The 27,680-nt window shown below is 43.0% G+C and overlaps 1 protein-coding gene across 3 annotated transcripts in view; it reads left to right on the forward strand.

Moving 5' to 3' along the window:
* Positions 1-15,731, forward strand: part of nlgn3a (neuroligin 3a) — a 137,173-nt gene extending 121,442 nt beyond the window's left edge. For 2 of the 3 annotated variants that reach the window (XM_005921295.2, XM_042228974.1), the window contains 2 exons: positions 4,257-5,046; positions 14,714-15,731. In XM_005921295.2, coding sequence (XP_005921357.1) covers positions 4,257-5,046; positions 14,714-15,569 — 1,646 coding nt within the window. In that variant the 3' untranslated portion in view covers positions 15,570-15,731. The remainder of the gene's footprint in view (positions 1-4,256; positions 5,047-14,713) is intronic. The other variant, XM_005921296.2, reaches the window with a different exon arrangement.
* Positions 15,732-27,680: the final 11,949 nt, after the last annotated feature.

The raw sequence follows: 27,680 nt of genomic DNA on the forward strand, positions 1-27,680 counted from the left end.
GTAGACGGAGAGAAATGCTTTCAACAGAGGGGGGGCTCTGCAAAGTCCACGGGTCTGTGGAGATTTGCTTACAGTGATGAGATGGTGGAGGTAAGATGGCTCAGAGGATTCAAGCTCCGCTGAACGCAAGCTTATGTCTAATAATCAGCAGGGAAGGACTCAGCGTGGTCCCTCAGAAAAGGAGACTGCGTGAATGCAACAGAGAGGGAGGAAAACCAGAGCAGGGGATGGATTGAAGCAAGCAAAAAAAAACAAGTTGTTAGCGAGGAGAAAAAGGAGCGAGAAATACATGTCCCCATGGCTACGTTATTTCTCCCCTGCGATGGCTTTTATGTGTTGGAGAAGAGTTTTGATAACATTTTGCTGCCTTGCATATTTTTGTCCATAATAGCTTTGAAAGTCGTGTAGGAATATTGGAAGGAAAAATGAATCGCTGACCTATGAAATGAGACCTAGCCGGTCCAAACTTACGAAGGTGTTCTTTGTTTTTTTCTTTTCCTTGTTGTTTGTGCGGATGGCATTTGGAGCGGTTCTGTGGGATGGATTTTGCCGTTAAAAACATCACGGCGCCGCAGACTGATGAAACTCACCACTGACGCTTGAGTGCATTTTGCCAGCTGTTCCAGATTACAGAGTACAGTCATTTATCGCACTAACTGGCACCAGCATAGCATCCTTGTCCATTAACACAGACTGAACTCTCACACATGCCCGTAGCTGCCGCATAATACATCACAGTGATCCAAAGTACAACCACGTCATGCTACTCTCTCCACTGATGCAGGATTTGCTCATTAGTATCAGCACGTTATCCATATTGTTATTGTCAAAACAATGTTTAAACTTGTCTGAGCCTGTGGGTGTGTTTTAGTGTGTGTGGCTCTCCAACCGATGCGATGGTCATCATTGGCCCCAAGGTCAAGCTCTTTCTTTCTTATCATCAGTGAATTATCTCCACAAGCCACTCAACCAATACGGGGCCTGAACTACACGCCTGTTTAACGGGAGTCTAGCGAGGATGAAGTGTAGGGGGGGGGGCAACGCGGTCGAGGTCAGAAAACCACAGCGCAGAGGCGGCTGCGGGGCGACACAACAGCATTTTAGCAGGGGCCCAATGAGTGATTACCTTGCAGCTCCAGTCATAATTCAGCGTGACCTCAATCTGCCAGCAATGCTATAGTTTGATGGATCTGCTCACAGTTTGGGTGTCGGGTCCTCGCATGTCAAACACAGGCAGATAATAATCAGGCTATCTGTTGCTTTTACAAAATAAAACTTGGTGGATATTAATGCTGCGCGTGCGTTCGTGCACTTTCTGTTTAATTCACCCGGATGGCGCGTAAGGAATCACTGCCTCCGCAGGTGTCAGAGTAGATACTAGAGACAAAACGGTGTCACAAATGGTTAATTCCCATCATGATGATGCCTGTCAACGGTTGCTCTATCCATCGACAGGCCCATCTCTTTGCTTTATCAATCAAAGTCAGCAAAAACATGCGTGGATGCACGTACACACACATGCAAACGCACAAGTGTGCTCTCACATATGCAGACATCCTCGTCCCAGTGTGGATAATTAGTGGATTCCCTCAGTGGGTGATAAAGCCTGTGCACTTCTCTCCTCTCTCTTTGACCTTCCCCAGTGAGCTTCCGACCACAGTGGGGCTCATCACACACAGCTCTAATACATATTTATCGGCCCAGTGACAGCTCTTGAGTGCTGGATTTATATGTTTCCTGACAAAACAATAGTAAAACCTTGTTCATTCGTCCTTCTTTTCATCAACCAAAGCAGGAGATAAATCCAGGAGTGTCAACCTGGCTGTAGCTTCCTCAGCAGCTGGCCATCTGTTGGTTGGTTGGGGTGTATCTGGACATGGGACCCAGCCAAGGTACACTCAAGCAGCTCTCTCCAATTACTGCAAACGGATTTGATATACGTATGTCTGTCAAATCGCCTTGGCAATCACAGGAACCTGTGCGCTGGCAAACGTTTTCCTACAGCAACTTCTGATCAAAGACATTCAAAAAGTGGCTGTGGTATGGCTGGCGGCATTGGGATTCAGGACAGACTTCCTGCACCATGACTGGCTCTATTTGAACAGCGCAATCAGAGTTGAGATGTGAAGAGAGGCAATACCACTAAAGAGTGAGGGGAGGGGAAGGCGAGTGGAGAGGAGAGGAGGAGGAAGAAGAGGAGGGAGGGATGGCAGGATTAAGCCCCAGCCCACCCCCTACCCTCTCTCAGCCTCCAAGCGGCCATCTTTCATCTTGCGACTGCCCCTCTAATGCTTTCAAGTGGGCGAAGCCCTCGACATCTGCTTCCGCTCCGTGGGACACAGCACAGGCCACCGTCCTGCGGAGATGCACAACCACAGCTCAGTTCAAGGGGCACTGTGAGGCCAGCGCCACTGAAGGCGGAAGGTCTTATCCACGTAGACAGAAAAACAAAGACATCAAAAATGACAGTGTGGCACGGGGGATTAAGTCAAAAACTTATATTCAGACAAGTAGAAAAATAGAATAGATCAGCTCTTGAAATAAACATTAAAATGCATCATATACTAGTGAACAGACTCACAACAGAAACGCTTTACAGTTCACTCACCCAGACACATTAATTCTACTTACTACTTGAGAACAAATAAATGTAAATAGCTCTGTAAATAAACACTCCGTCTTCGCCAAGAAGAAATAAACCCCCTGCCGCCTCTGATTAAGACTACCAAAGTGATATATCTGGCACTTAAGTCTGCTGTTTACCTCATAAACACAAAGATTTCAGCACAGCCACCCACACTGACGCTGAAAAATCACAAACTGAGTCTGCGTGCCTGTATGTTTCTCTGCTAGTCTTTTTGGCTTCAGTGTGGGATGTCTAATGACATTTTTTTTAATGCATGCCATTTCAGGAGTATTTCTTCTGCTGTGGCTTTCAATATCATGAGTTCACTGGAATTCCTTGACTCCGGCAATGATAGCGCCGTGAGCAATAAAGCGGCATGGTCAAGTGGTAGGAGCTTTGCCTCTGATTTTCTCTGAGATCAGTAAAATAGCACTTGTGATTTTCGAAAACCATATCTGGAGTGCAGATGAGTGGTGCTGTCGAGGACAGGGCGCTGCCGGTGATATGAGGGAGGCCTAACTGACACTAGGTGTGTGGAGGGGGGTGCATGTCGTTTTACCTTCACTCTTCTCAAATTTTCCAATTATTTCTAAGGAAATTATGTTTGTTGTTTTGGATTTGTTCCTTGATGAACAGTCATTTCAGATTTCCTTCATACATCAGTGCAGCTAAAATGTAATTTAATTTGCAAGAGCTCCCCGTGAGACTGTAAATGCGTTCGCCTTGATTTCTGAACCACCTCCACCCCCTTTTCAAAACCCACACACAAGAAACAAACTTCCATGTAGATTCGTATAATGCGTGATCTGTTGACTCTTGTTTCAACATGTGTCTATTTCTGCAGCGCACAAGCAGGCGAGACCTTTTCTGTGCAGTCTGGTCTTCTTTCATTGCTTGCCACCGCAGTGTGTTCTAGTGCCAGTTTAAAAATTTGCAGCTACTTCTGCAAATGCAGTGAGCTGGAGTCAGGGTTTTTTTTTATTATTATTATTTATAGAAATCCACCCACCCACTATGTTGAATTTAGTGGTCTTCCACATGGAAAAAATGTGAAAGACTTCAATTTTGCTATGTGAAAAAAACTGACATATAACTGATGCAGGGGTGCTATGCATATATAATGAGCGCAAAAAGTCTGTGTGTAATTGCTTCACCCAGTTTAAGCTACCTTGAAAAGAACATTATCACAAGGAGGGGATGGGAAACAGGGTTCATATATTCTTAAATCAAACTGTGGTGCATGTGCAGGAGGGAAGGCGTTAATATATTTTACGGTATAGACTTGTTTGCCAGCTTTGATTCATTTTCCGAGAGGGCACGTAGAGATGGATAGGGGAAGAGAGGATGACAGACAGAGCGCTGATTCTTTCCCATGTCTGCGAGCTGTCGGCGAGACCAGGCCATCTGCACATTCATTATCACGGCAGTGATTCCATTATTGTTCTGCATGGCAACAAGGACTTTTTCTGTCTGGCCTTTGTTATTCTTATCAACTGTGTAGCAGACAGCCCCCTTTTGATCATGGCAGCAACGAAATTAACTGCTATCATGTAGTATAGTGCATAACTGAATTATCCTTCAGAATAACGACACTAAACATCATCTTGTCTCTTCTTGTGTCCTTGTGCAGGTCTGTTCCACAGAGCCATCATTCAGAGCGGCTCAGCCCTCTCCAGCTGGGCAGTGAACTATCAGCCGGTCAAGTATACGCGTCTCCTGGCAGAGAAGGTGGGCTGTAATGTGCTGGACACATCAGACATGGTGGACTGTCTGAGGAAGAAGAGCTCCAGGGAGCTGGTGGAGCAGGACATACAGCCTGCAAGGTACCACGTGGCCTTTGGACCTGTAATTGATGGTGATGTTATTCCCGACGACCCTGAGATCCTAATGGAGCAAGGAGAGTTTCTCAACTATGATATTATGCTGGGGGTCAACCAGGGTGAAGGGCTCCGGTTTGTGGAGAACGTGGTGGATTCAGAGGACGGCGTATCTGGAAATGACTTTGATTTTTCTGTGTCCGATTTTGTGGACAGTCTTTACGGGTACCCGGAAGGCAAGGACACACTTAGGGAAACCATTAAGTTCATGTATACAGACTGGGCAGACAGGGACAATCCTGAGACCAGACGAAAAACGCTGGTGGCTTTATTTACTGACCACCAGTGGGTCGAGCCGTCGGTGGTTACGGCTGATCTCCACGCTCGCTATGGCTCGCCCACCTACTTCTACGCCTTTTACCATCACTGCCAGAGCTTGATGAAGCCCGCCTGGTCTGATGCCGCCCATGGCGATGAGGTGCCCTATGTTTTTGGAATTCCTATGATTGGTCCCACTGACCTTTTTCCCTGCAACTTCTCCAAGAACGATGTCATGCTGAGTGCTGTGGTCATGACCTACTGGACCAACTTTGCCAAGACTGGGTGAGCACTTTTTTGTTTTCCATCAGAGGGAAGCTACCATTGCCATTTAAATTACAAACGTATTCATAATGGTAGCAGCTTGATATTGATGTATGCCTATGTGCTCAAGTAGTCAATTTCCTGTTTGCTCATTTTCTACTCAGCAAAAGCACACTGTAAAGATAAAAGGATCAGTCATTTAATCAATTAGCTGTTATTTAAGTTATTTTCAGTTATTTTAATTGTTAAGCCTTTTTTTGTAAGAAAACAATGCAAAACACTTGTTGGATCAAGACGTGAATATGTTTTCTTTTGTATTGCTGTGACTGTTTGCTGGATAAAGCAGGACATTTAAATCGTACAAATATATTAGTAATTGATCAAGAATATGTTGCAGTCCTAGTATACAGTAACTTACATTTTTACCTGAAGCTTTACTCTCTAAAATTGATGACTGAGGTTTTACCCCGAGGGTTACAGAGTGTTATCTTAACTTAAGGCCAGCTCAGTAAGATGTTCTGGGCGAACCGATGGAGCGATGGATGCATGCATGGATGCTGTTGATAGTTTATGTGTGGTTTTCTTGTGCTCGCTCTTCCTCCGGTAGCTTATTTCCACCACTCCATAGACTGTCTTAAAAGCATAAACTCACCAGCACAATCTGTAGTAGTTGTGCAGTGGTAAGAAACCATAAGGAACATGAACAGATAGCTACAAATGCAGAAGCTCATTTAACAGTGGGTAGACTGGATATATTAATCTCTGATCTCAGATCAGGCAGGTGTTTGTGTTGTGTTTCCTCCTGCAGAAACACAGTGCTTCTCCACATTCCCCCTGGTTTGTGTTTTCTAACAACTGTACTTTTACATTTGTTAAACTAGTGCGCATGCAATTATGAACTTGCTAAGTTATTAATAGAAGGTTACAGATTTAAAAAAAAAAAATCCTATTTCAGTTCTATTAATAGGACTTCTGTGCCGCAAAAAATGAGCTGCAGGAGAAAGGAAGCTCTACAATAGATTGTATAGGACAGAAAAGGCATTTTTCAAGAGAGACGTTTTTTCTGAGGTATTTTTTGCCCCGACTTCCTGGGTCTCAGTCTGAAAACCTGAGACATATTGAATGTGAGGAAGATTAAATGTTCCTGCAGAATGTGTGCTGTGCTATTCGTGCTTGGCTGCCTGTTTGGGTGCATGGCTGCCTGCCCTTCTGTATACTTGCGTCCATATGTGTGTGTACTGTGGCTGCGTGTGTGCGTGTTTGGCTGGAAATACTATCTATGCTCTATTATACCAGGGACCAAAAGACACAAAGACTTATCAGGGAGGCATATCAAACTCTTGCCCTCAGCGGTATTGATTCCCTAAGCCTGGGCCCAGTCAATCACTCGTGCCCTGGGTGTCTCTTGCTCCCCACTATGCTCAATTTCCCCACCACCCATCACAAAACCGGACCATTTTGTATGACTACTAGTAATCATTTCTAACAACTTAAATTTAATTTGACAATCCCTGTTCCTAGAGGGGTATTGATCCCATCCTGAATGGGATGCCATCAGAAATCTTGTTCTGTTTTTTTTATCTGTCTCTACATCATCTGCCGTCCAATCAGGTGGCATTTACATCCAATCGTCTGGCTGATAGGACCTTGAGCTGCTAATGGCTGACTAGTGCAGATGGACTGATGTCGGAAAGCACTGAAGTCCATCAGTGATGCCCGGACAGCTGTCTCCTCTGCCTGGCAGCCATTTTGTGTCAACACACACAAAGCTGCATTTGTAGATGCGCGCAGATTGATTTTCGTTTTTCTTTTTCTTTTTTTTTTTAACTTGTCATTTCAAGAAAGTGATCTGGTCTCATGAGAGGAGACAATGTGTTTAATCTAAATGACAAACAGAAGTTTGAGGTCTCGAGTTAACAATGCATGGTGCTTATGTCTCTGATCTTGGATCTTGTGATGTCACCGAAATTAATTCTGATGAAGGATGACAGCATGTCTGCCATGCCTATATCCAGTCAGACTCAACACAGCGCTGTGGGCAGTGAGCCTGCTGTAACCCTAACCTAGCCTTCACCCTGGCATGCGCCAAGAGTAGAAAAAGCAAACTGCACTTTACAACTGACCCCATGTCAGTTTTGTAGATTTCCATGTCACTGATTGATTGAGATTAGGGGCAGAGCAGCGAGAGGATAAACTGGTTCTAGATCTGTGTTCACCATGTTATGGGTATCTGTCCTGTGGTGTGTCGCCTTGGCCTGTCTCCAGATAGAAAGATTACAGGCAAACCACAATTAGGCACTCAGATGGTAAAGAGCCCAGGATTAGATGCCAGCAGAATAAAAACTCACCGTGCTGCTTTAAAGGGTAATTTTACCCAGGCCTATGTAAAGGAATCTACCATAAACTCTTAAAGGAGGGGGGAATTGAGGATTTAAGATATTTCCCACAGACTCTGAAGTTCGTGCCTCTCATTTAGACCACGTGAGGGGATATCACTCTCTTCTAACACCACCCAACGCAATCTGGCTCAGGAGGACGTATTTTTAATTAAGACCCAACTGAATTGGCTTCGCCTTCATGGCTCGTCCAACAGCCATCTCGCCTGTATCTGCAGAGTAGCTCTCGCTCCCCTTCCAGATGTTCATAATGAACTGACCCAGATTGCACTTCCTGCCCCTGTCTCTAAATCGGCTGTAAGAACATGTGTGACACGATGTCGAAACACTTGGGCTGCATGTCAACAGTGGGTATCATAGCAGCATTCCCCCCAAAGCTCTTCCTGTCCCTGGCTCTCTTGTGTCATCTTTACAGGGCAAATCCCTTCCCATGCCCTTTTTTTTTTCCTCCATCAGCATCAGTGAAGCATAAAAGCATACAGAGTGCACACTGTCAAATCTTCTTAGTGTGTGTGCGCACATGTGTGCGGGTGTGATTGTGAGAGCTAGAGTGTGCGTTTACACTATGGGGCCGTTCTTTCCCAAGAGTCAGAGATGTTTCCGAAGCGCAGGGATTTGCTCAGCTCTGAGGTTTTTTTTCTGGCTGCAACATTTGTTTTACTATTGACAAGCAAAAATTGGCCTGGGCTTTGTTGCCACAACAACTTCATCTGAACTGTATTGTCAAAACTTTGGTTTTCTTTTTTTTTTCGCGCACAAGTCTACTGCGACTGATGTGAGCACAGCAGCGACACAACTTTACACAAAAGAAAGAAAGAAAGAAAGAAAGAAAGAAACTTTGGCAGAAGTCTTCAGAAAAAGACAGGATGATGAAAGGCCTGGAAAAGATCAATCATTATATATCATTAGTGCTAGAAATTTGTTGGTCCATCTTTATACTTGTTTTTATCCTGCTGACTTGTGCTCATTTCCCCAGTTCTGTGTCTGAGCTCTGCCACATGCAGTGCTGGGTATAGCTAGGTAGTTAGAGAGCAGAGCGCTGTCACGTGTTGTTGTTTTTTTTTTAAATTCTCCTCCACAGATCCCCCATTCCTCTCTCACTCTCTCTCTCATTATTCTATACAGTCATGTATTACGATCACAGTGTGAGCTAAAATATGCACCATTGATTGGTTTGGTGACAAAGTCTGCCAACTAAACAAATGTAGACAGAAGTAACTACACTGTGTCTGTGGTACAGTGTTACAGCCAGCACTCTGATTTACAACACTGCTGGTTGATTTTTCTTTTGTTTTCCTCCTACTTGTCAATCGAACACTCCTCTTCTGTAGGATTAACAACACACATACATCAGCTGTTTCTCCTGTCTGACCTCATTCACGCAAAGCTTCAGCCTTTTTTTCCTTTTTTTTTACCCCAGCTGTCTAGTAGTTACATCATTCAACTCTGATCTCCCTCTTTGTCCTTCGTCTGGATTATCCCTGGTTCTCTTCAGTTTCCTTCGTTAGGCCCAACCGACTAAACCTGCACCGGGAGTACTGAATGCTTGGCATTGTCGAAAAGCTCAGCCCCCAACAGCAACCTACCTACTCCATTAAATAGGCACTCACTTGATAGGAGATTTGTAGCCAATATCCTGATTTGCATTAGAGAAGGTAAGGAAGTGGTGTGGCTTGTTAAGGGGCCGGGATGCCATTGATCGGTGTCCATGCTGTGCAGTGAATGTAATGAGAGGAGGGCCGCAGGGGAGGAGAAGAGGAAGTAGATCTGCATGTATGCGTCTGCGAATAAGTGGTTGTCAGGTTAAAACATGAATAATATTCTTAAACCTATTCATGTAAAATGATCTTCAGACGTGGCTTAAAGCTCCCGATTGTTCAAAAAAAAAAGGACAAAGTGAAAGTAGGGAAAGTTTTGTGAGAGCCAGGGGAAGCGTTTTTTTTTTTTCTTCGCTGCAACTCATCTAATCAAACAAATCAATGGCATCTATAACAGGGAGCGGCCCCAGAGCTGTGTCCTCCAACACTTCTGCACACCCCAAAGTCACAGCGCCTCTCCCCGCATCACTTAGCCTGCTGAACCGAAGGCTGCCATTAAATATGAACCTCGCATCACTCAGCCCCATGTCCCACCGTGCAACCACATGAAGGGCAAAAGAGCACAGCCTGATAATTTGCCTGTTCAGCGCTGAGGATGCCCCCCTCCAGCCCATCCCATACACTGAACCAAGACGAAGTCTACAAACAGAATAAGACTGAGTGTATTTCTTCAAAATTTCAAACACAGTGTCGGGGGAGAAGATCTGGTAACCTTCTCATGGAGTGAAAATTACAATTAGTTCCTTACTTTGCGTCACCTGGTAAGGAGATAAACAACTGTAGGGGATGAATTTGTTACGCAACAATGACAACAATACCAAAGAAAGCTTTTTTTTCTGCAGCCTAGCAAAATGAGCATCAGTGCCGTTGAATTAATGCATGCTCCTTAGTATATATATATATATATATAAATTGAGAAGCTATACTCAGCTCAGGATTCAGAGACCTTGAGTGCAGTGAAAATAGATTCTTGTCTTCCGCCTTAGGGCACGTAAACGTGTCTTTTCAGATTTGGTGATGGCTAGGTCTATGATCATTCAAGCGCTTCAAATTACATCAGGATGAAAAGGGGAAGGAGGTACACCGGGAATGAAAAAAGAAAGAAAATGATATTCATTCTCCCCCCTTATCTACCTTTTACATCAGCGCTTGCAGATAGAGCTCGGAATAAGTAATGAGCTCCGGTCCCATTCTGCCACATGTGTAGGCAGAGCCGAGAGTCGTGTCTGTCATCCAGGTGGCACGGCTTCTTATAGCAGAACTGCTTAACACTTTTAATATCAGCCGGGAGAGGCCCATTGTCCTCACCACAGAGTGTGAACAGCTTTGTGAAATGTGACATGTCTTGTGTTTAAGTGCTTCACTTGTTCAGTCCAAGAGGTTATTGTACCATAATGTGGCCCAAATCCAGTACAATCACACACACACAGATGTGCACATGCAGGCACGCAGGCTGACAGTCGCGAGATGAAATCCAAATTCTCCATCAATCATAAATAAGAGCACATGGGAACACTTAAATACGCTTGACAGGCCAAGGTTAGCAGGGGTCAGCAGGTCACTGAGATTGGTGGTGGCGGGAGGTTGTGACGAGGAGATGAAGGCGATAGTTTATACTACCACGGCCATATGAACACATCAGAGGAAATCTGAAAGGCCATTAAAACGCCTGCTTTTATGGGTGTAATAATCCCTCTCCTCTGCCTGGGAGTCCAGCCACAGCTTCAGTGGCCATCCCCAGATTAGGTGGGAGGTTTGACAGGAAGCAGGCTATCAGCTAATGCAGGGGAGCTCTGACAGCACCAACAGGACCACAAACATCACATTATGCCAGGGCTCTTCATGCAAGTCACACTAGGCATTCGCCACAGAGCTGAACGCATGCGGTGAGACGGGACAACAGTGCACTTTGCAGAGTTTTGTACCCAGACTGATGTTATGTTTAAAAGTGAAAAGAGCTGGTGATCACAAGATTTGGCTTTAATCTGAGGTTATTCAGACACTTCAAATGAATAGCTACACACCCTCCCATTTAATATCAGCTTGCCAGAAGTGTTTGAACAGGTTAAAATTGTTTTTTAATATATGTTTTAATTTTTTTAACGACAGTGAAAATTCACTGGCGTAACTTCTAATTAGCATCCGAATTAGACACTGGAACTCCTTTAAAGTGTCTTTTTTATTTATTATTATTTATTGGCCTCTGGGCCTGAGGCCCGGTCCTCTCTGGCACAGCTGGCTGCCGGCAGAACCCGTTGGCACGTCACTGCAACCCCCTCTGGCCTCTGCTCCATGGCTGCTGGGTGACCTCTTGTTTGGGGCTCTCCTCAGCTCTTCCCAGGAGGGTGGCACGGTTGCCCCCCTGGCGGTCCTCCTTGGGTCCTCGTATTCTGGGGCCTCTGGATGTCTGGGTCCTGGATCTCCTCCATACCTGCTTCATGCCCTGGGGGATGGGGCTATGGCTCCCCACACTCCCTAGCAGATTGTTACATGGAGAAACCTTTTGAATATAAGCGTGCTGATGCACACAGGTGTACACACGGGTGTTCACAGACACAAACTACACCTTTCTTGGCTGCTACCTCAAAGCACATTGTGCGCTGTTGATCTTGCGTACTGCTCAATAACATGTAATATTTAGTATCTACTGTTATCTACTGTTAGTTAGTTTATTGTGATGGTGTTGTATTTATTATGTTGCTCTTTTTTGTTTGTTTTCTCTTCTGTTTTTTCTTATCTCCATACGTGATCAAGGTATTTTGTTTGTTTTACTTTTTTTTTCTCCCCCCCTTTCTTACCATCTCTTCTCCCCTCTATTTTTCTTTCTCTCCCTCTTTCTTTCATTCTTTCTCCCTGTCCTATCCCCCAATCATGTCTGTCCCATCTGTAACAACCGAAATAAAATAAAATAAATACATAATTATAATAAAGGTCAATCAAATGGACCAATATGGCAAGGCCATGATGATCCAATTGGTAAAGTAAATCCGCTTGGCATCTTTCTTGGCCTTCAGACAACAATTCTGATGGCTAAAGATCCAAACGGGACAGGCAAAAAAAACCCAAAGTGTCTTTATTATCTTTACATGTTAAGCACAGTATCTGCTGAAGCATCATACTATTTTTTCCATGCATACATGCTAAACAAAGATTAAAAAAACACTTCCCAACAAAACCTGGCACCTTCATTCTTGCTGAATATATTAAAGCCTATTGTGTTGGATTTTACAGTAGACCTGTTATAAGATGAGCATGCAGTTCAGACAGGTTGGCACCTGTAGAGACTTTAACAAATGATTACAGCACTATTTTACCACAGATGGAGAGCACAGCAGCACAGCACTCAAGAAACAGTCAATCTGACAACGGCGCACAGCAGCACCCACTGATACAAATCGAACAGGGTAACCTAGTTGCCCTCGCTACACTGACTAGTAAAGCTTGAGTTCAGATCACTCCCTGTGACTCTGCAGCTCAGGGCAGCACTTCAAAGCCACACAGGAGCCCAAAGTTGAGCAGCAGTGGTAGAAATTGTTCAAAGGAATGTAGCCTGTTTACTATTGACTTTGCAACAATTACCCAAGCATATGTGTGTGTAATTAGATAAGGCAGCCAGTTGTTCTCTAATGCGGCAAATCAAATTAACTAAAGATGCCACATTGATTTCTTTGTGTTCCCTAAATTATTCATCTACACTTGCACTGAACCAGCCAGCCAGCCACCAAAGAGCTTTTCTAACTCCTCTGCACCACCACTCCCTTGCACTCCCCACATGCACATGCTGATTGTTTTGTGAGATCTGTCAGAGGACAGTTGCAATATTTGTGCCATCACCATTCAGCAAATTGACCTTCCAGAAAAGAGTATTTATGGTGTTATGGAAATAAAGAATTCCCATTAAATGCAGCAGTGTCGATATCCATCGTTCTTGTCGATCCGCATGCACGTGTGTAAGATAGAGGGCGAGAGCCTGTGCTTGCATGGGTGTGTGCACACTGGTGCACTCTTGCAAGAATTCATGCAGCACGCAGGCTGCAGACAGCTACGTCTGAGGCGGCTCCATTGACATCCTGTTCTCTGGCATGTTGCGCACGGGGAGATCAATATGACCTTACCTCCACCACCTACTCCTTTGAAACTTAATTACTGATATTCAGCTACAAAGTCATCATAGTCTGCCTGTCAATATTCATCGGGGATCATTACGGGCCTAATAAAAGAGGTTATTTACGGGCCGCTCTGCTGACACCAGCCGTGGTCGAAGGAATTCAGCTCCAGCCGTCTCAATTTGCTCTACCTCTCTCTGTCTTTTTTTCTCGTTCTCCTTCTCTATCTCTCTCTCTCACTTCTCCCAGAAGCACTGATCTGAAAAAGAAAAATTGACAGCAGAAAAACGAACAGGAGAGAGGATGGAGGTTGAATTCTTCTGGCATGGCTGTTAATTCTCTTAGCCATGTTTGGTGGTTTTTCAGCCAGTGCCAAAAAAAAAAGAAAGAACAGGAAAAAAACACAACACTGTAGCCACTATATCCCTAAATCCCCGGCTAAATTTGATCTTTGCTTGCCACTGACATTGCAGTCAGATCCACAAAGGGATATTTCATGATATTTAGAGAAATGTCACACTGCTCCTTGCCTCCTTGCAACAGCGCAAGTTTTAACATCACCGCTCCAACATCAATTATTGGGTTTTTGTGGCTACAGGACAATTCTTTCATCACTACCAGAAGCAATATTCTGGGTCGCAGAACTCCCACTTCTGACATTGTACGGCAACAAAGAGTTGTGTGATTGTCGGAGATTGCTATATGTTAATTTGTTCAATAAATCAATAGCTTCACTGTAATTGAAATGGCTGGTCATTTGAGGCAGCATGTTGAAAACCGAAAAGTGGAACAGTGAACTCTGTAGATCACAGGAGGTACTGCATCCAGAAGAAGCTCTTTCCTTTTTGTCTGTCATGCTCAGTCTCATAAACATCCATTCGCTCTCATGCATGCAAACATCCTGATATCCATGCATGCACACACATATATGGACACACAGGGCTAAGCAGTTCCTTTAGTATCTTGATTAATATGGTCCACTTTACATCAGCACATTGGATGCCAATGCACACTGTGCCGCCTTCCCTAAGCAATTAGCGAAACGGCTCCACCAGCGTTGGATTATCAACAACAAGATGCCTCCTGACGCGAGCCCTAAAGCCTGCTGACTTATTCATATGTGTTTACTTTAAAAGGCTTTGCCCTGTTTTTTTGTAGGTGGGCTGCCTTAGAAATGAAATAAGAACAACATCTGGAGAGAGAAGAGAAGGGGAGGGGGGTTATGCTCAAAGAGGTGTCCAAAAGCAGAAAGACATTTGGGAAAATATAATATGAAATCGTTCTCAACTCATTCATTAAGAAGAAAGCATATATATATACACAACAGCATGCACACACAAATCCAATATAACCAGGAGGATTTGGCTGGTCGATGCGAGTTTGTGCTTTTGCTGTTGTGGATTTCACTGAGCAAAATCAATGAATTCTCCACTAGCTGAACCCCTTTCACGCCAAAATATGAGCTGTGAATCACATGCTTGTATTTTTAGTTTTTTTGGACGTTTCCTATCCCACATGAATGTCAGAGCTTGAATAATTTAATGTACTCTTAGAATCACATTTAACAGTCTCTCTTTCTTGTCTCCAGGGATCCCAACAAACCAGTTCCCCAAGATACCAAGTTCATCCACACCAAGGCCAATCGCTTCGAAGAGGTGGCCTGGTCCAAATACAACCCCCAGGATCAGCTTTACCTGCATATTGGCCTGAAGCCACGTGTGCGCGATCACTACCGTGCCACCAAAGTGGCCTTCTGGAAACACCTAGTGCCCCATTTGTACAACCTCCACGATATGTTCCACTACACCTCCACCACCACTAAAGTGCCGCCCCCAGAGACCACGCAGAACACACTGTCCACCAAAAGGCCCAATGGGAAAAACTGGCCATTCAACACCAAGAGGCCACCTATGTCCCCGGCCTACAACAGTGAGGACAAAGACTCCTGGGGCGATGATGAGGAGACAAGGCCGCTGGTTGTAGAGAACCCTCGGGATTATTCTACAGAGCTCAGCGTCACTATCGCTGTTGGGGCCTCGCTGCTGTTCCTCAACGTCCTGGCCTTCGCAGCCCTCTACTACCGCAAGGACAAGCGGCGGCAGGACTCCGGCCACGGGCAGCCCAGCCCGCAGCGGCAGACCACATCCAACGACATTGGCCACCACGCGCCGGAGGAGGAGATCATGTCATTGCAGATGAACCAGACGCACCATGAGTGTGAGGCTGGGAACAGCAATGAGGGGGCACTGCGCCTGGCCTCGCTGCCCGACTACACGCTCACACTCCGGCGCTCTCCGGACGACATCCCCCTGATGACCCCCAACACCATCACCATGATCCCCAATTCCTTGGTAGGCATGCCCAACCTGCACCCCTACAACACTTTCACAACTGGCTTCAACTCCACCGGCCTGCCTCACTCTCACTCAACCACCCGCGTATAGCTTTAAGGAGGCATGGGGCAGCCGGCGAAAAACGGGGAGGGGAGGAAGAGGCGGCGGTGCAGGGGTGGAAGAGGAGGAGCGGTCCGGATGAACGAATGGAGGAGAGGATTGTGTTTTATAAATATCACAGGGAGGGGGAGGGCCATGAGGGGGGGTGGGAGAGGAGGGGAAGGGCATCAGTCAGATTAAAACGTGAGGAGATTTAACACGACTTTTACTACGAGGAGAGTTGCTGAGAGCTCTCCGTGGATGTCAAGTTGTGCAGAGCTGCCAAAATCAAACTGCTTCCCTTCTCCCGACCAGGAGAGAAGGGGGGTTGCGGGGTCTTTCTGCAGTGTTTTTTTCTAAAATAATCATTTTAAAAGCCTTTTTAAGCAGACTGAGGAGATATCAACAGTTTCTTTTTTTCTTGAATTCATAACAAAAAAAACAAAAAACAAAGAGTAGTGCTTTTTATTTCCCATCCCTTTTCCTCCTGCGGGAGACACGTCTAGAACAATGGCCTCTACGTCGATATTCACGAAATGTTTTTAATTGCTTCTTTGTTTTGTTTTACGTTTCAATGCCTTACAAAAAGCTTGTTGTTGTTGGGTTTTTTTGTCATTATTTCTATTCCCCGAGACTATTCCATGTGGGGTGTGTTGCAAACAGTTGAGACTCAAAGATGAGAGACTGAATCCAGGATGGGAATCTAGAGGAAATGCAGATGTAGAGATTTTTAAAATCCATTTTGGGCAACTCATTCTTTTTTTTTTTTCTGTTGCGTATCAACACAACAGCCACCCAAATGGTGTTTTTTCCTTTTCTTTTTTTTTCAAGCTCATATAGAAATGATTTGTCTGGGACAGCTCTTGCCGAGAGATGAGAAGGCAGAGATAAACACTATGTTACTGTGATTGTTTCGTTAAGAGAAAAGTGCATCTTTTACAGCCAATTTATCTGTTCAAGCTATCCGATATTATCTCCACGAGGTGTGCACGTGCACATGCTGCTTAGAGCACCTGTGTGTTTGTGTGCATGTGAACATGATTTCTCATTCCTTTGCGTGCAAGCGCGGTCAGGAGCGTGAGATAAAGGAAGAGACACATTGTCGGAACTTGCAAGCTCAAGAGTTGCGAGAGAGCGAGAACGGGTGTGTGCGCGTGTGAGAACGAAAGTGTGCGAGCAAGTGAGTGTGTGTGTGTGGGTCCGTGCACCTTTTTTTTTTTTTTGTAGGTTATATTGTGTGGTTATGGGTGGGGGGACGGGGTGTTGGGGGCTGAGTACCTTCCCATGTTGTTGATTTCGGTTCATCCACCAGTAGTGTTTCTGCTGCGTCTCTGGGTGTCTGTCTTTGCAAAATAGCACTTTTGTTATTTTTAAAGTTATATATGTCTAATTTTTTGCTTAAAGATTACAAAATAAATCTATTATTTTATGTGTAAGAGAAAAAAAATAGCTAAAGATTCAACTGAACTAACTGACATGATTCCATTGACTTTGTAAGAGTTCCTCTTCGAAAGCAGACAGTGGCCTGTTTGCACTGAATAAACCTACATCAGTGCACACTTGTATTTCTTTGAATATATATATATAAATATGGGCATACATACATGTATGTATAGGGCTTCTATGAAGATATATTTCCCACTTAAAAAAAACAACAACAAATATTTAAAACTCTCTTTAGACTGAAAAGCACCAACGCAATTAGTTTCTTTGTATTGTTGTGATTTGAAACATACCAAGCCAAGACCTCTCCAGGTGTCTTTGTAGGAGCTCTATATGTATATTTATGTATAAAATATTTAATATTTATTTATGTATACCAGATGCATACATGCTGATTGTGCCATGTGCCAAATTAAAACTTTAAAAAATGAACAATATAAAGTTTCACTAAACTTTTTTTCCCTCTCTTGATCAAAGTTCTTTTCCTTCCTATTATGACTTTTTATTATTTCCATTTTGAATGAGTTAAAAAAGAAATAGTCTTGCAGCAAGTGCAAGGCTCCCCCCCCAGGACTTCCTCTCTACCTCCCCTCTTCCTCTTTCCCCTCCTCCCCCTCCTCCTGCCTCTCTCCTTTTCTCTCACTGAAACCTTTGAGAAAAACAGGCTAACAGCTTGGGGCCTATCTGCGTGCATAACCCCAGATTTTACTGTAATTCATGCAAAGTAGTGCTGCAGCAATGGGAGATTGTGAAAAGATTGCCTTGATGTACTCACAGTGCATCCTATTATGTGTTATTCTCGAGGTGAAAACTGGAGTTATTGATTCTGTGAGTAAAACTGACAATTTTCATTAAGTATCTTGGCGTCACACAGATTGTCTCCCGAGTTACAGCGAAATGCAGTAATGCGACCCAACTAGTGATCCAAGATCAGCGCTGCAATTTTCAGAGACTTCATGCACACAGACTTCACCATTTTTATGAAGTATTCCATTACAGCTTCCTCTGGTATTTAATGATTGGAGGTGTAGCAGAGCGAGAAGCACAGTCTGGTCAGCTTATCACCGATCCTGCCAGTAGCAGAAAGAGAGAAATGGGTTATTTGAGGGAAATTGCTCTGAGACTGATCTATACGAGTCATCTTGTTTTTTGCTCATCTTGCCTTATTTGGGAATCACCTACTAATCAGCCGCTCGCTTCAACTGAACCACATCTTCTAAGAAAGGAACAAGCAGCTGGTTTCTACCTGGAGCGCTCTTGTGCACACAGAAAACACTTTATAAGGCGTCCATAACTATAAACTGGACAATGCAGTCACCAAACATTGTGGCATTGATTTATAGGCTGCATATCAAAAGATGGAAGTGGCTTCCAGACCTAAAAAGTAACAATAATGCAGATCTATCTTAAACCTGTATTCTTTCTACTGACCAGGATTCCTCTGCTGGCAAAAAAGAAGTGAAATTATAGAAATAGAAATATATAAGAAAAATGACTCTTCTGCTTACTTGAACTTTGACCTAATTAAACAGTCCCTAGGTTCAAGTAATGCTGAATATTAGATGAGGTTGATCTTGTAACTGCCATTATTTAAGAATCAATTAGAAAGCAAGGCACGGTTTAGGTTTTGCCTACTTTGAGATTTCCATGGTGCTACATTATGAGCATGCTGCATTTCTCAATAATATTCATCAGTCCTTTGGAGCACCCAGTTTCAAGAAACTGCCAAAGTCCTCCTCTTAATATAACTTTACTAACAAACTGGTGTGTCCTTTTCAATATACAGTCTTTGCATTGATTACACTTTGTTGAGCGAAGCTGTTTTTCAAATATTTCTGATTGTGAAATATGTGCACTCCTTTATTACTGAAGTCCATAAAGGGTTGATTCATTCAGTCATTTAAAAACATCTTCAAACTTTTATGAGAACTTATATTTCTGCTGCGCCCTCAATATAATATATAGTATACTTCAATATAATAAAAGTAAGTTAAATTTTGTTTGTGGGGCTCTAGGCAGGAAAATAAGTGTGTTTTGAATATAATAAAAACAAAAATGTGAGATCTAGTTACTGAAACACTGCTTACGAAATCCACAAAAGACACTCTTTGGACTGGAATTTTTAGGGAGCATTTCTTTGACAGAATGTTCACAGTGAGCTCTGTTGAGTATTCCAGCATCACATTTTGTCAGTTTTCCATTGCTGTAGTCATTATCTTTAGATTGCATCAGCTCATGTGTGACCCACACTTACAACTTGGCTAACTATATCACTATATTGGTTATAAATACTATAGATTCTTAGAGGGCAGTAGCTGAACCACTGATTGGGCATAACAATATGATCATAACAATATATCACTGACACTGAATAACAGTGATTTTCTCTTCATCACAGAACCTGTTTATTTGTGGGACATACTAGGGAGAAAGTGAACATTGCGTCCTCAAAGTTGATGTGTTAGAAGCAGGAAAAATGGGACAAATTATGAAGGCTAGGCAACTGGGTCAGAGCATCTCTAAAACTGCAGTTCTTGTTAGGTGTTCCCAGACTTCAGTGGACAGTGTCGGTCAAAAGTGGTCCAAGAAAGGAACAGTGGCGAACCAGCGACTGGGTCATGATTGGCCAAGGCTCACTGATTACTGCACTTATCTGGGGAACACCTGGCACAAGGACTTATTATGGGAAAAAGGCAAGCCAGTAGAGGCGGTGTGATGCCCTGGACAATGTTCTGCTGGGAAACCTTGGGTCCTGCCATCTATCCAGGTGGTACGTTGACACGTACCACCTGCCTGAGCATTGTTGCAGACCATGTACACCCTTTCATGGAAATAGTATTCCCTGATGCCTGTGGCAGGATAATACTCCCTGCCACAAAGCAAAAATGGTGTAGAAATTGTTTTAGTAAAGCAATGTGTTTGAGGTGTTGACTTGGCTTCCAAATTCTCCAATCAAGTATCTGTGGGATGTGCTGCACAAACAAATCTGATCCATATGGAGGCCCCACCTCACTGCTTGCAGGACTTAAGGATCTGTTGCTAACATGTTGGTGCCAGATACCCCAGCACACCTTTAGGCGTCTAGTGGAGTCCATGCCTTGATGGCTCACGGCATTTTGGGAATCAAAAAGGGGGACCTACACAATATTAGGCAGATGGTCATAATCTTATTTCTGATCAGTGTATTTTTTTCTGTTGTATCACATCAATTTTGTCCTGGTTAAACATTCAAAGAGTCTGTGAGCACACAGTGGGGAATAAAAAATCATACAAATAAAAACAAAGGAAACAAAAAAGCCTAATTGTTATGCTAAACATCGGCATCTATTGGAAGATCGTCCCCAGTCATCACATAACTGTGCAGCTCTCCTCCGTGTTTCAGCATATTTCAAGTTTCACAATAATAAGCTATTTTGGATCACTTCCGCTGCACTGATCGCTAAATTTGAAAAGAGGATAACTACTGGACAGGTGGCCAGAAATATCCCTGTAAAGCTCTGCCTCTGCTGAATGTATGAATAAGCAGCTGTTTGCTAACAAGTTTACAGCAAGCTCATGAAAATTTTACAGGAAACGTACTTTGAGCCTGGAAGTTATTTTGCCATTTGGGTGAACAGCACCGTTATGAATCAAAGCGGATTCTTCTCTTCTCTGATTCATGTGCAGTGGTGTGAGGTCGGTGTCCACTGGCCCCAACACACACACACACACATAGAGTGACACAGAATTAAAATTGAGTGGTGGAGCTGAGAGTGAACTATCAAAGGGAAGAAATGTCATGGGAGGGCAACTTGTTTTTTGCCATGTAATTTTCCCATATGCTGTTAAAGCAGAGCAGATGTCACTGAGTATTGGCAGGGGCAGACCTAGTGGCCTCAGGGACACAGTTTGGGATACATGGCCCTGTGAAGAGCCACATAATTAAGTCACGGACCAAAGGGGGAAGACCATGGAAACTGCAGCAGGAGGAAAAACGGGGTCAAACTTCCTCTGCACTCAGTAACCTGAAGGCTTGATGAAATTAGTCCAAACTTCCTATGACACGAATCGCACGAGGGGGGAAAAGGGAATGGATGGCTCAGTGGGGGGGCGGTTATGAGTGAGACGCGTTTCCACGACCGAGATTTGTTTGCAGTTCAGCGAGTGTGCTTCGAAAGTGACATCATTCAAGGAATGGCTAGAATACCCCGATGGGGGTTGTGACTGCCTCGACAGCAGCGAAGACAAACCCAGCCTAGGAAATGGATGTGCCAAATTACACAGTCCCACCCGCTGGGAGAGAGCTGCAGGTGTGTGCAGTTGTGGGTGTCTTTGTGTTTGCGTGAAGATATTGAGAATTTTATTTCTACCACAGAGAGCACGTTGTTACCTATATTTCCTCTCACCTTCTTCCTCACCTTCATCTCTCTGCTCTCAAGCCTCGTTCATCTTTTTCCCCATCTCTCTTTTTCTTTTGTGCTCAAATGTTGTTGGGGTTTTTTCTGCTCCCCTCATGTACAATATATATGGGCAGCTCTCCCTCTGTCTCGCACATATATGACGCGCCCATTTTCTCTTTCTCCAGCTTTGTAAGTGCCATAATCTGGGCTACTCATTTCCACTCATTTAGAATCTAATTTTCTTGAGTTACCGTGTTTCTCTGCTGACTACGAAGCTAATGAACATTACTTATTGAGAAGCAGACTCGAGTCAGTCAGTGAACCAAAACTCTTGCACTTTGAATTTAAATAGCCTGTTTTTCTCCAAAAGGGATATCATAATGTGTTTTGTCAAAACATCAATAATCTATTATTTCCATGTGAAAAATGCAATCTTGAAAAAAAAAAGTTTTGTACCCATACTGCATAGACAAATCTGTGGCATTTTTTTTTTCAGGTTCACCTAATGAGGAGTTTCATGCGAAGGCAGATATTATAACACAATGTATCACTGGAAACAAGGACTCTAATCAACAAAAGCGATGGGCTTTGAGCCCAGATACATCTCTGATAAATCTATGTTATCTCAGTGTTATTGTACAGATTACTAAAGATGCCCTGTTACTTCTATGTTTATGTCCATAGAATGTATTTATAATCATGGAAACTGGAGTAATCAAAAATAAAATATCTATTCTTTATGTATCTTATTGTGATTCTCGTGAATATAGAACATCACATTCATTTTCTTGAAGTCAAGAGGTTTGGGTGTTTTGTGTTTTGTGTGTGTTTGTACATACCCGCCAGACACTTTAATTATGTACACTTTGCTAATACTAAATTGGACCCCCTTTTTTCTTCTTCAATATTTGTGGCACAGATTCAACAAGGTGCTGGAAACTTTCCTCAGAGATTTTGGTCCATATTGATGTGATAGAATCACAGAGTTGCTGCAGATCTGTCATCTGCACAGCCGTGAAATGAGAATCTGACATTCCCCCACATCCCAAAGGTGCTCTATTGGATTGAGATCGGATGACCCTCGAGGCTATTTGAGTACAGATGATCTGAGCTTTGTGACACAGTGGGTTATCTTCCTGTAAGCAGGCATCAGAAGATGGGTGCACTGTGGTCATAACCGAAACAGTACTCTGATCATCTCTGTAGGCTTTGGTGTTTAAATTACTAAGGGGCCAAGAAAATATGCCCCACACCATTACACCACCAGCAGGGCCCTGAAATGTTAATAAAAGGCAGGATGGGCCCATGCTTTTCTGTGGTTTATACAGCAAATTCTGACTATTCCATCCCAAGTTGTAGCAGAAATCAAGATACATCAGACGACTGTTGCGCAATTGTTGTGAATTTACATGAATTGCAACCTCAGTTTTCTGGTCTTAATCAGAGTGGCACCCAGTGTGGCCTTCTGCTGGTTTAGTCCATCTGCTTCTAGGTCTGACATGTTGTGCATTTAGAGGTGATCCTCTACATGCCAAGTTTTGTGTCAGCTTGAAGCAGTCTGGCCATTCTCCCCTGATCTATGGCATCAGCAAGACATTTACATCCAGAGCAGAGTTGCTCACTGGATATTTTCTGCATTTCACACCATACTCTGTAAACCCTAAAGATGGTTGTGTGGAAAATCTCAGTAGATGAGCAGTTTCTGAATACTCAGACCACCCCATCTGGCACCAACAACCATGTAACTTCTATCCAAGTAATTTAAATGCCCTTTCTTTCCCAGTCTTGACCATGCCTGCATGCCCAAATCAATACTCGATTAGATACTTGTGTTCACGAGCAGTTGAACGGGTGTACCTAATATAGTGGCCACAAAGTATGAATCAAACAAAAATATTTATGGAAAAAGCACCACAGTCCTAGACAATATACCTGACTACTATGTTCCTTCAAAAATCACACACTTTTTGCATTCATTAACAAGGCTGGCATGTTTTATCTTTGGTATAATTAACAACAAATTCCACAAGCAGACCAAAACCAAACAAGGAATTTATCCCACTAACAAGCACTGTCTTTGCATTCACAGCCAAATGAAGCATACGTTTCTGTGCCATTGAACTCACTGTTGTCCAGAAACTGTGAAAAACATGTAGCCAAAAGCCAGAATGGTGTGTTCAGTGATGTATTCAGTAATTACAATGAGGACAAACAGTAAAGCTTTCTTTCTTTAGCTCATCCGAGTAGCAGAGGAGACACGTTCCCCTTGCATCCTCTGTGATGCCTTCTCGACACGGAGCTGCTGTCGAGGCAAAATACAGCGGCAGAGCTGTCAAAATAGGGAGAATATCACCCGGTAGTATGCATGCTTTATGTGATTTAAGTGGTTTTTATGCAGTGATGGAGTTGTGTGGCACAGACCATAAGCTACAAGCCGAGTCTGCACAGACAGCACTTGTTAGCCAGATAAATTCATTGATGTGTTTGGTTTTATGGGATTAGCTGGTAAAAAATAAAATAAAATAACACCAGCATTTTAAATGCAGCTTTGGGTGCAATAAACTGTGGCATCAGTGCAAGAATAGAACAAGCCCAAGTGTAATGTAGTATTCAAGAGTTAAAGGAGCCAGTGTGGTTTTATGGAGGTCCAGTGAACAACAGTAGTATCCTATAGTTCATCTAGCACAGGCATTCCCACCTGGCTCCAACCTAAAGCTACCTGTCGACTACATAATGATCTGCCCTCTGTAAGATAGATGGCCTGGAGATACCACTGACACCGCTGAGACTAAAGCCCGCACACTCCCAGTATGTGGGGAAAGTAACAACAGCAGGCAACAAGCACATTTTAAGCCTCAGCAGAGGATCCATCCTGCAAAAAACCTGTTACTGTGGAGTTCCCACTTGACATCTAATTTTTCCTACTAGTTGGTCTACTTGTGACTGGGAAAAGTTTCCTTCCTGCTCTAACTGCACTCGTCACTCATAGCATTATCTTGCATATTCAGAGCTTTTTTTCTTTTTCTTTTTCTTTTTTCTTGCAAGGTCGTTCGTCACCAACTGGAGCCACACTAGCTGCTATCGCTCTGTTGCATCAGCTGGAGTTCACCATCAGATGGCAGTCCACTAATGCCTTTCTCAGATGTGGGTTACTGGTGGCAGTGGAAAGGTTGCGTCAGTGGACTTATGGTGTCAGAACTCGCCAGCCTGTGTTGCTTCGGTGCAGACTACAGAGGACTCCCACAGGACTTCCCGAAAGTATCTTATCACTTAGATCACATTACAATGACTTTCAGTAGCAACAATTTGATCTTTAGTTCTAATCCAGGCTACCAGGCATTTCACAGATCTTTCAGATCAAATGCACCGTGAGCTTGACTTTAGTGTGTGAGCTCAGTCCAAGAAAATCTGCACCATTTTTTTTTTCATGAAATACTGGAAACACCCTTTGAAGTTAAGCCTATTTTTGCCCCGAGAGGCAGAGAGCCTCATTTATCAGTGAAAGCCTAAATATTAGCCTTGTGTAGTGAAATAGACGTTTGCTTCTTTTTCTTTTTTTTTATCAAAAAAGATAGATTTATAGTTAATACTTAATCATGTAGCTTATAAGACATCTGACCTTAGAAAACATTTGCAAAATCCTTTTTGGTTCTTTTAGTTTAGGAGTTGGGAATCCATCATATTTCAAACTTGTCCATTCGTCTACTGTTTGTACATAATATAAATAAGATAAACACTGCCTACTTTATGGTCAGATGTCAGATGAATAATTAGAACAAAGCCACAAAAATGATCTATGCAATGGAAACACCACAGAATACAGCAACAAGGCAGTCTGGTCCCTAGAGGACCTCTGAAGTCTTCTCTTGGATACTAAAAAATTCCACACGTTCGTTTCTGTCCACTCCAGGAACGGTTAATACACACTGGAAGCATCTTCACAGCTGCAAAGATGCCCCGAGACCTCCTTGTATGACTGACAGCTTACCAGCTTGCTACTTTACGATACAGTTTTTTTGCCCACTAGGTAGCCCATGGCATTTGCTAAAGCTATGTTCGCTGTCACTTCCATTCACACATCCACATCTTCTCACAGCTTGGTTTTGCTCCCTTTTCCCACCAGTGTTTTGATTTATGGATTGAGCTTAAATTGGACATTAGTTAAGACAGAAATGATTTCCATTACGCACGAATGAAACTCGAATGATGTTTTAGCTCATTGTTTGGTAATGCCTGCTTTTCTGTAATGAATTCAAGTAAACTGACTGCCTGAGTTGAAAGAGGAACAGTGAAGTGGCGTCAAGAAATCCCCAGTCAGCAGTGATGTAATGGCTCATTTGAGGCCAGGAACGCTGTGTGAATCGCATTCCTCGGGAATGAACTCCTTTAAAAGGAATCACACTGGTTTCCTGTTCCATGGTCTACAATGAGACGGACGTCAGAGAGCAAAACAGGAAATGACATGGATGAAAGCAGAGATTTACTGTACGTGACGGAAACCACTCAAATCCAAACACACCATTAAACTGTTTCCACCTCTCCCAGCAATACGCCTGATAAGCACAGGGATTTTTAACCTAAATGAGTTGGGTATTGCATTGTTATTTCATAGTAAGTTTACAATTTTATTATTATTATTATTATTATTATTATTATTATTATTATTATTATTATTATTATTATTATTATTATTAAGAAAAACTCCACAGAAAATCCACAAACGGATGATTTTGCTTTTTTTTAAACACTCTTCAGTTGACTGGAGGTTTACACACTGTTCTGGCTCTGCTTGGGAACAGATGCTGATGTTTAGTGGGCGTGATGTATACAGCGCCCATCACTGTAGTAAGCCAGCATTAGTTTGAACTAAGCAAAATACATGTGAGGCTCATGGGATTGTTAGCAAACAAAATGAATATTACTATGGGAACATTCAAATATCAACATATTTGTGGCAATAAATCCAAAGTTTGGGAATTTCAACCAGAAAAAAACACAAGCTTCAACCAGGTGATCTTTATGCCGTGAGAACTAGGAACATCATCTTTCCAACTCTTCACTAACCATCGTCACCCTCCAGTTAGCTAATTCGTGGTCTTAGTTTTCACCTAAAATAATGTAACTGCGATTTTTTTAGTGAGCCCAACAATTTTATATGTTCAGGTGTGGGAAACTGGAAAACCCATGCAGAAGTACGAGGAACAGAAAATGAACTTTTAATGAATTCCTGTAACACCCTGTGGGATATTACAAGAATGCAAAGCTGGGGAACATCTTTTTAGGCTCCAGTGTTGAGCTATACAGAGCTGAGGAAAAGGAACATAGGAGGCTGTTATGTTACCTTTATGCAGTCAAAGTGGAAATTGCTATGCCAGTCACTGTCGTAGAGAGAAAAATAGTCCTGCTGCAGGTCAGTGTTTACTTTCATTGAGCCAAAAATGATTTTAAGGCATTTATGGCTTACACATAAATATCTCACACGACTTTAAAGTGATGCTATTTTAGAGATTGTTTATGCCTGTAGTCAAAGGTTTGGGCATCCTCAGGCAAACTGCTTGTTTTCTTGATTTTTGAAGTGAAAAGAAATAAATACAACCTGTGCAGCAAACATGCATTAAAAATGAGCCTTTCTTCAAATGTTTGCACACAGCCACTTATAATTTCTTCGAAATACAAAAGCTGAAAAAAAGGAATATATAATTTTAAATTATATTTTAAGCCTACTGGTGTAGCTTTGCATGATTCACAGTTTAAAATAATCCTTATTTATCTTATACTGGGATTTGTAGCCTATTAATTTATCTACAGTCTGATGTAAGCCTCTCCCTGAGAGCTTCTCTCCCATTAAGACTGCACCCACTTTAAGTCAACTTTGTTCTGATTGCCATTGCAATTAGATGCTTTGTGGTGCTCACAGAAAGAGATGTGAACCTGAGATGAGCAAATTAGGGATGTCTGCTCTTACTGACGTGATACAAATCCAAAGGTAGAAACCAAGCAGACTTTAGACTGCTTGGAAACCAAGCAGTCTAAAGTCTGAGAGCTTTTTACTTATAGTGATTATTTCCACATAGACTGACCTCATTATTTTAAACTTTGGCTATGCTTAATATGGGCATCCACCACTATCCATGCATCAATCCATCCTTCGGCTTCTCCACAGTTATATCTATATTGTAAAGCATACCACCAAGTCCTGCTTTTGTGATCTCTGCAGGAATAACAAAGTGCTCTGAGTCCTTGATCTGGGCTCAGAGAGCAGCCTCAGTTATGTAAGACCCAGTCAGACTTTTACAATTCA

This window comes from Haplochromis burtoni, unplaced genomic scaffold, assembly GCF_018398535.1.
Source record: "Haplochromis burtoni strain Fernald_Lab_line unplaced genomic scaffold, NCSU_Asbu1 Contig_10, whole genome shotgun sequence".
Taxonomy (NCBI): Eukaryota; Metazoa; Chordata; class Actinopteri; order Cichliformes; family Cichlidae; genus Haplochromis; species Haplochromis burtoni.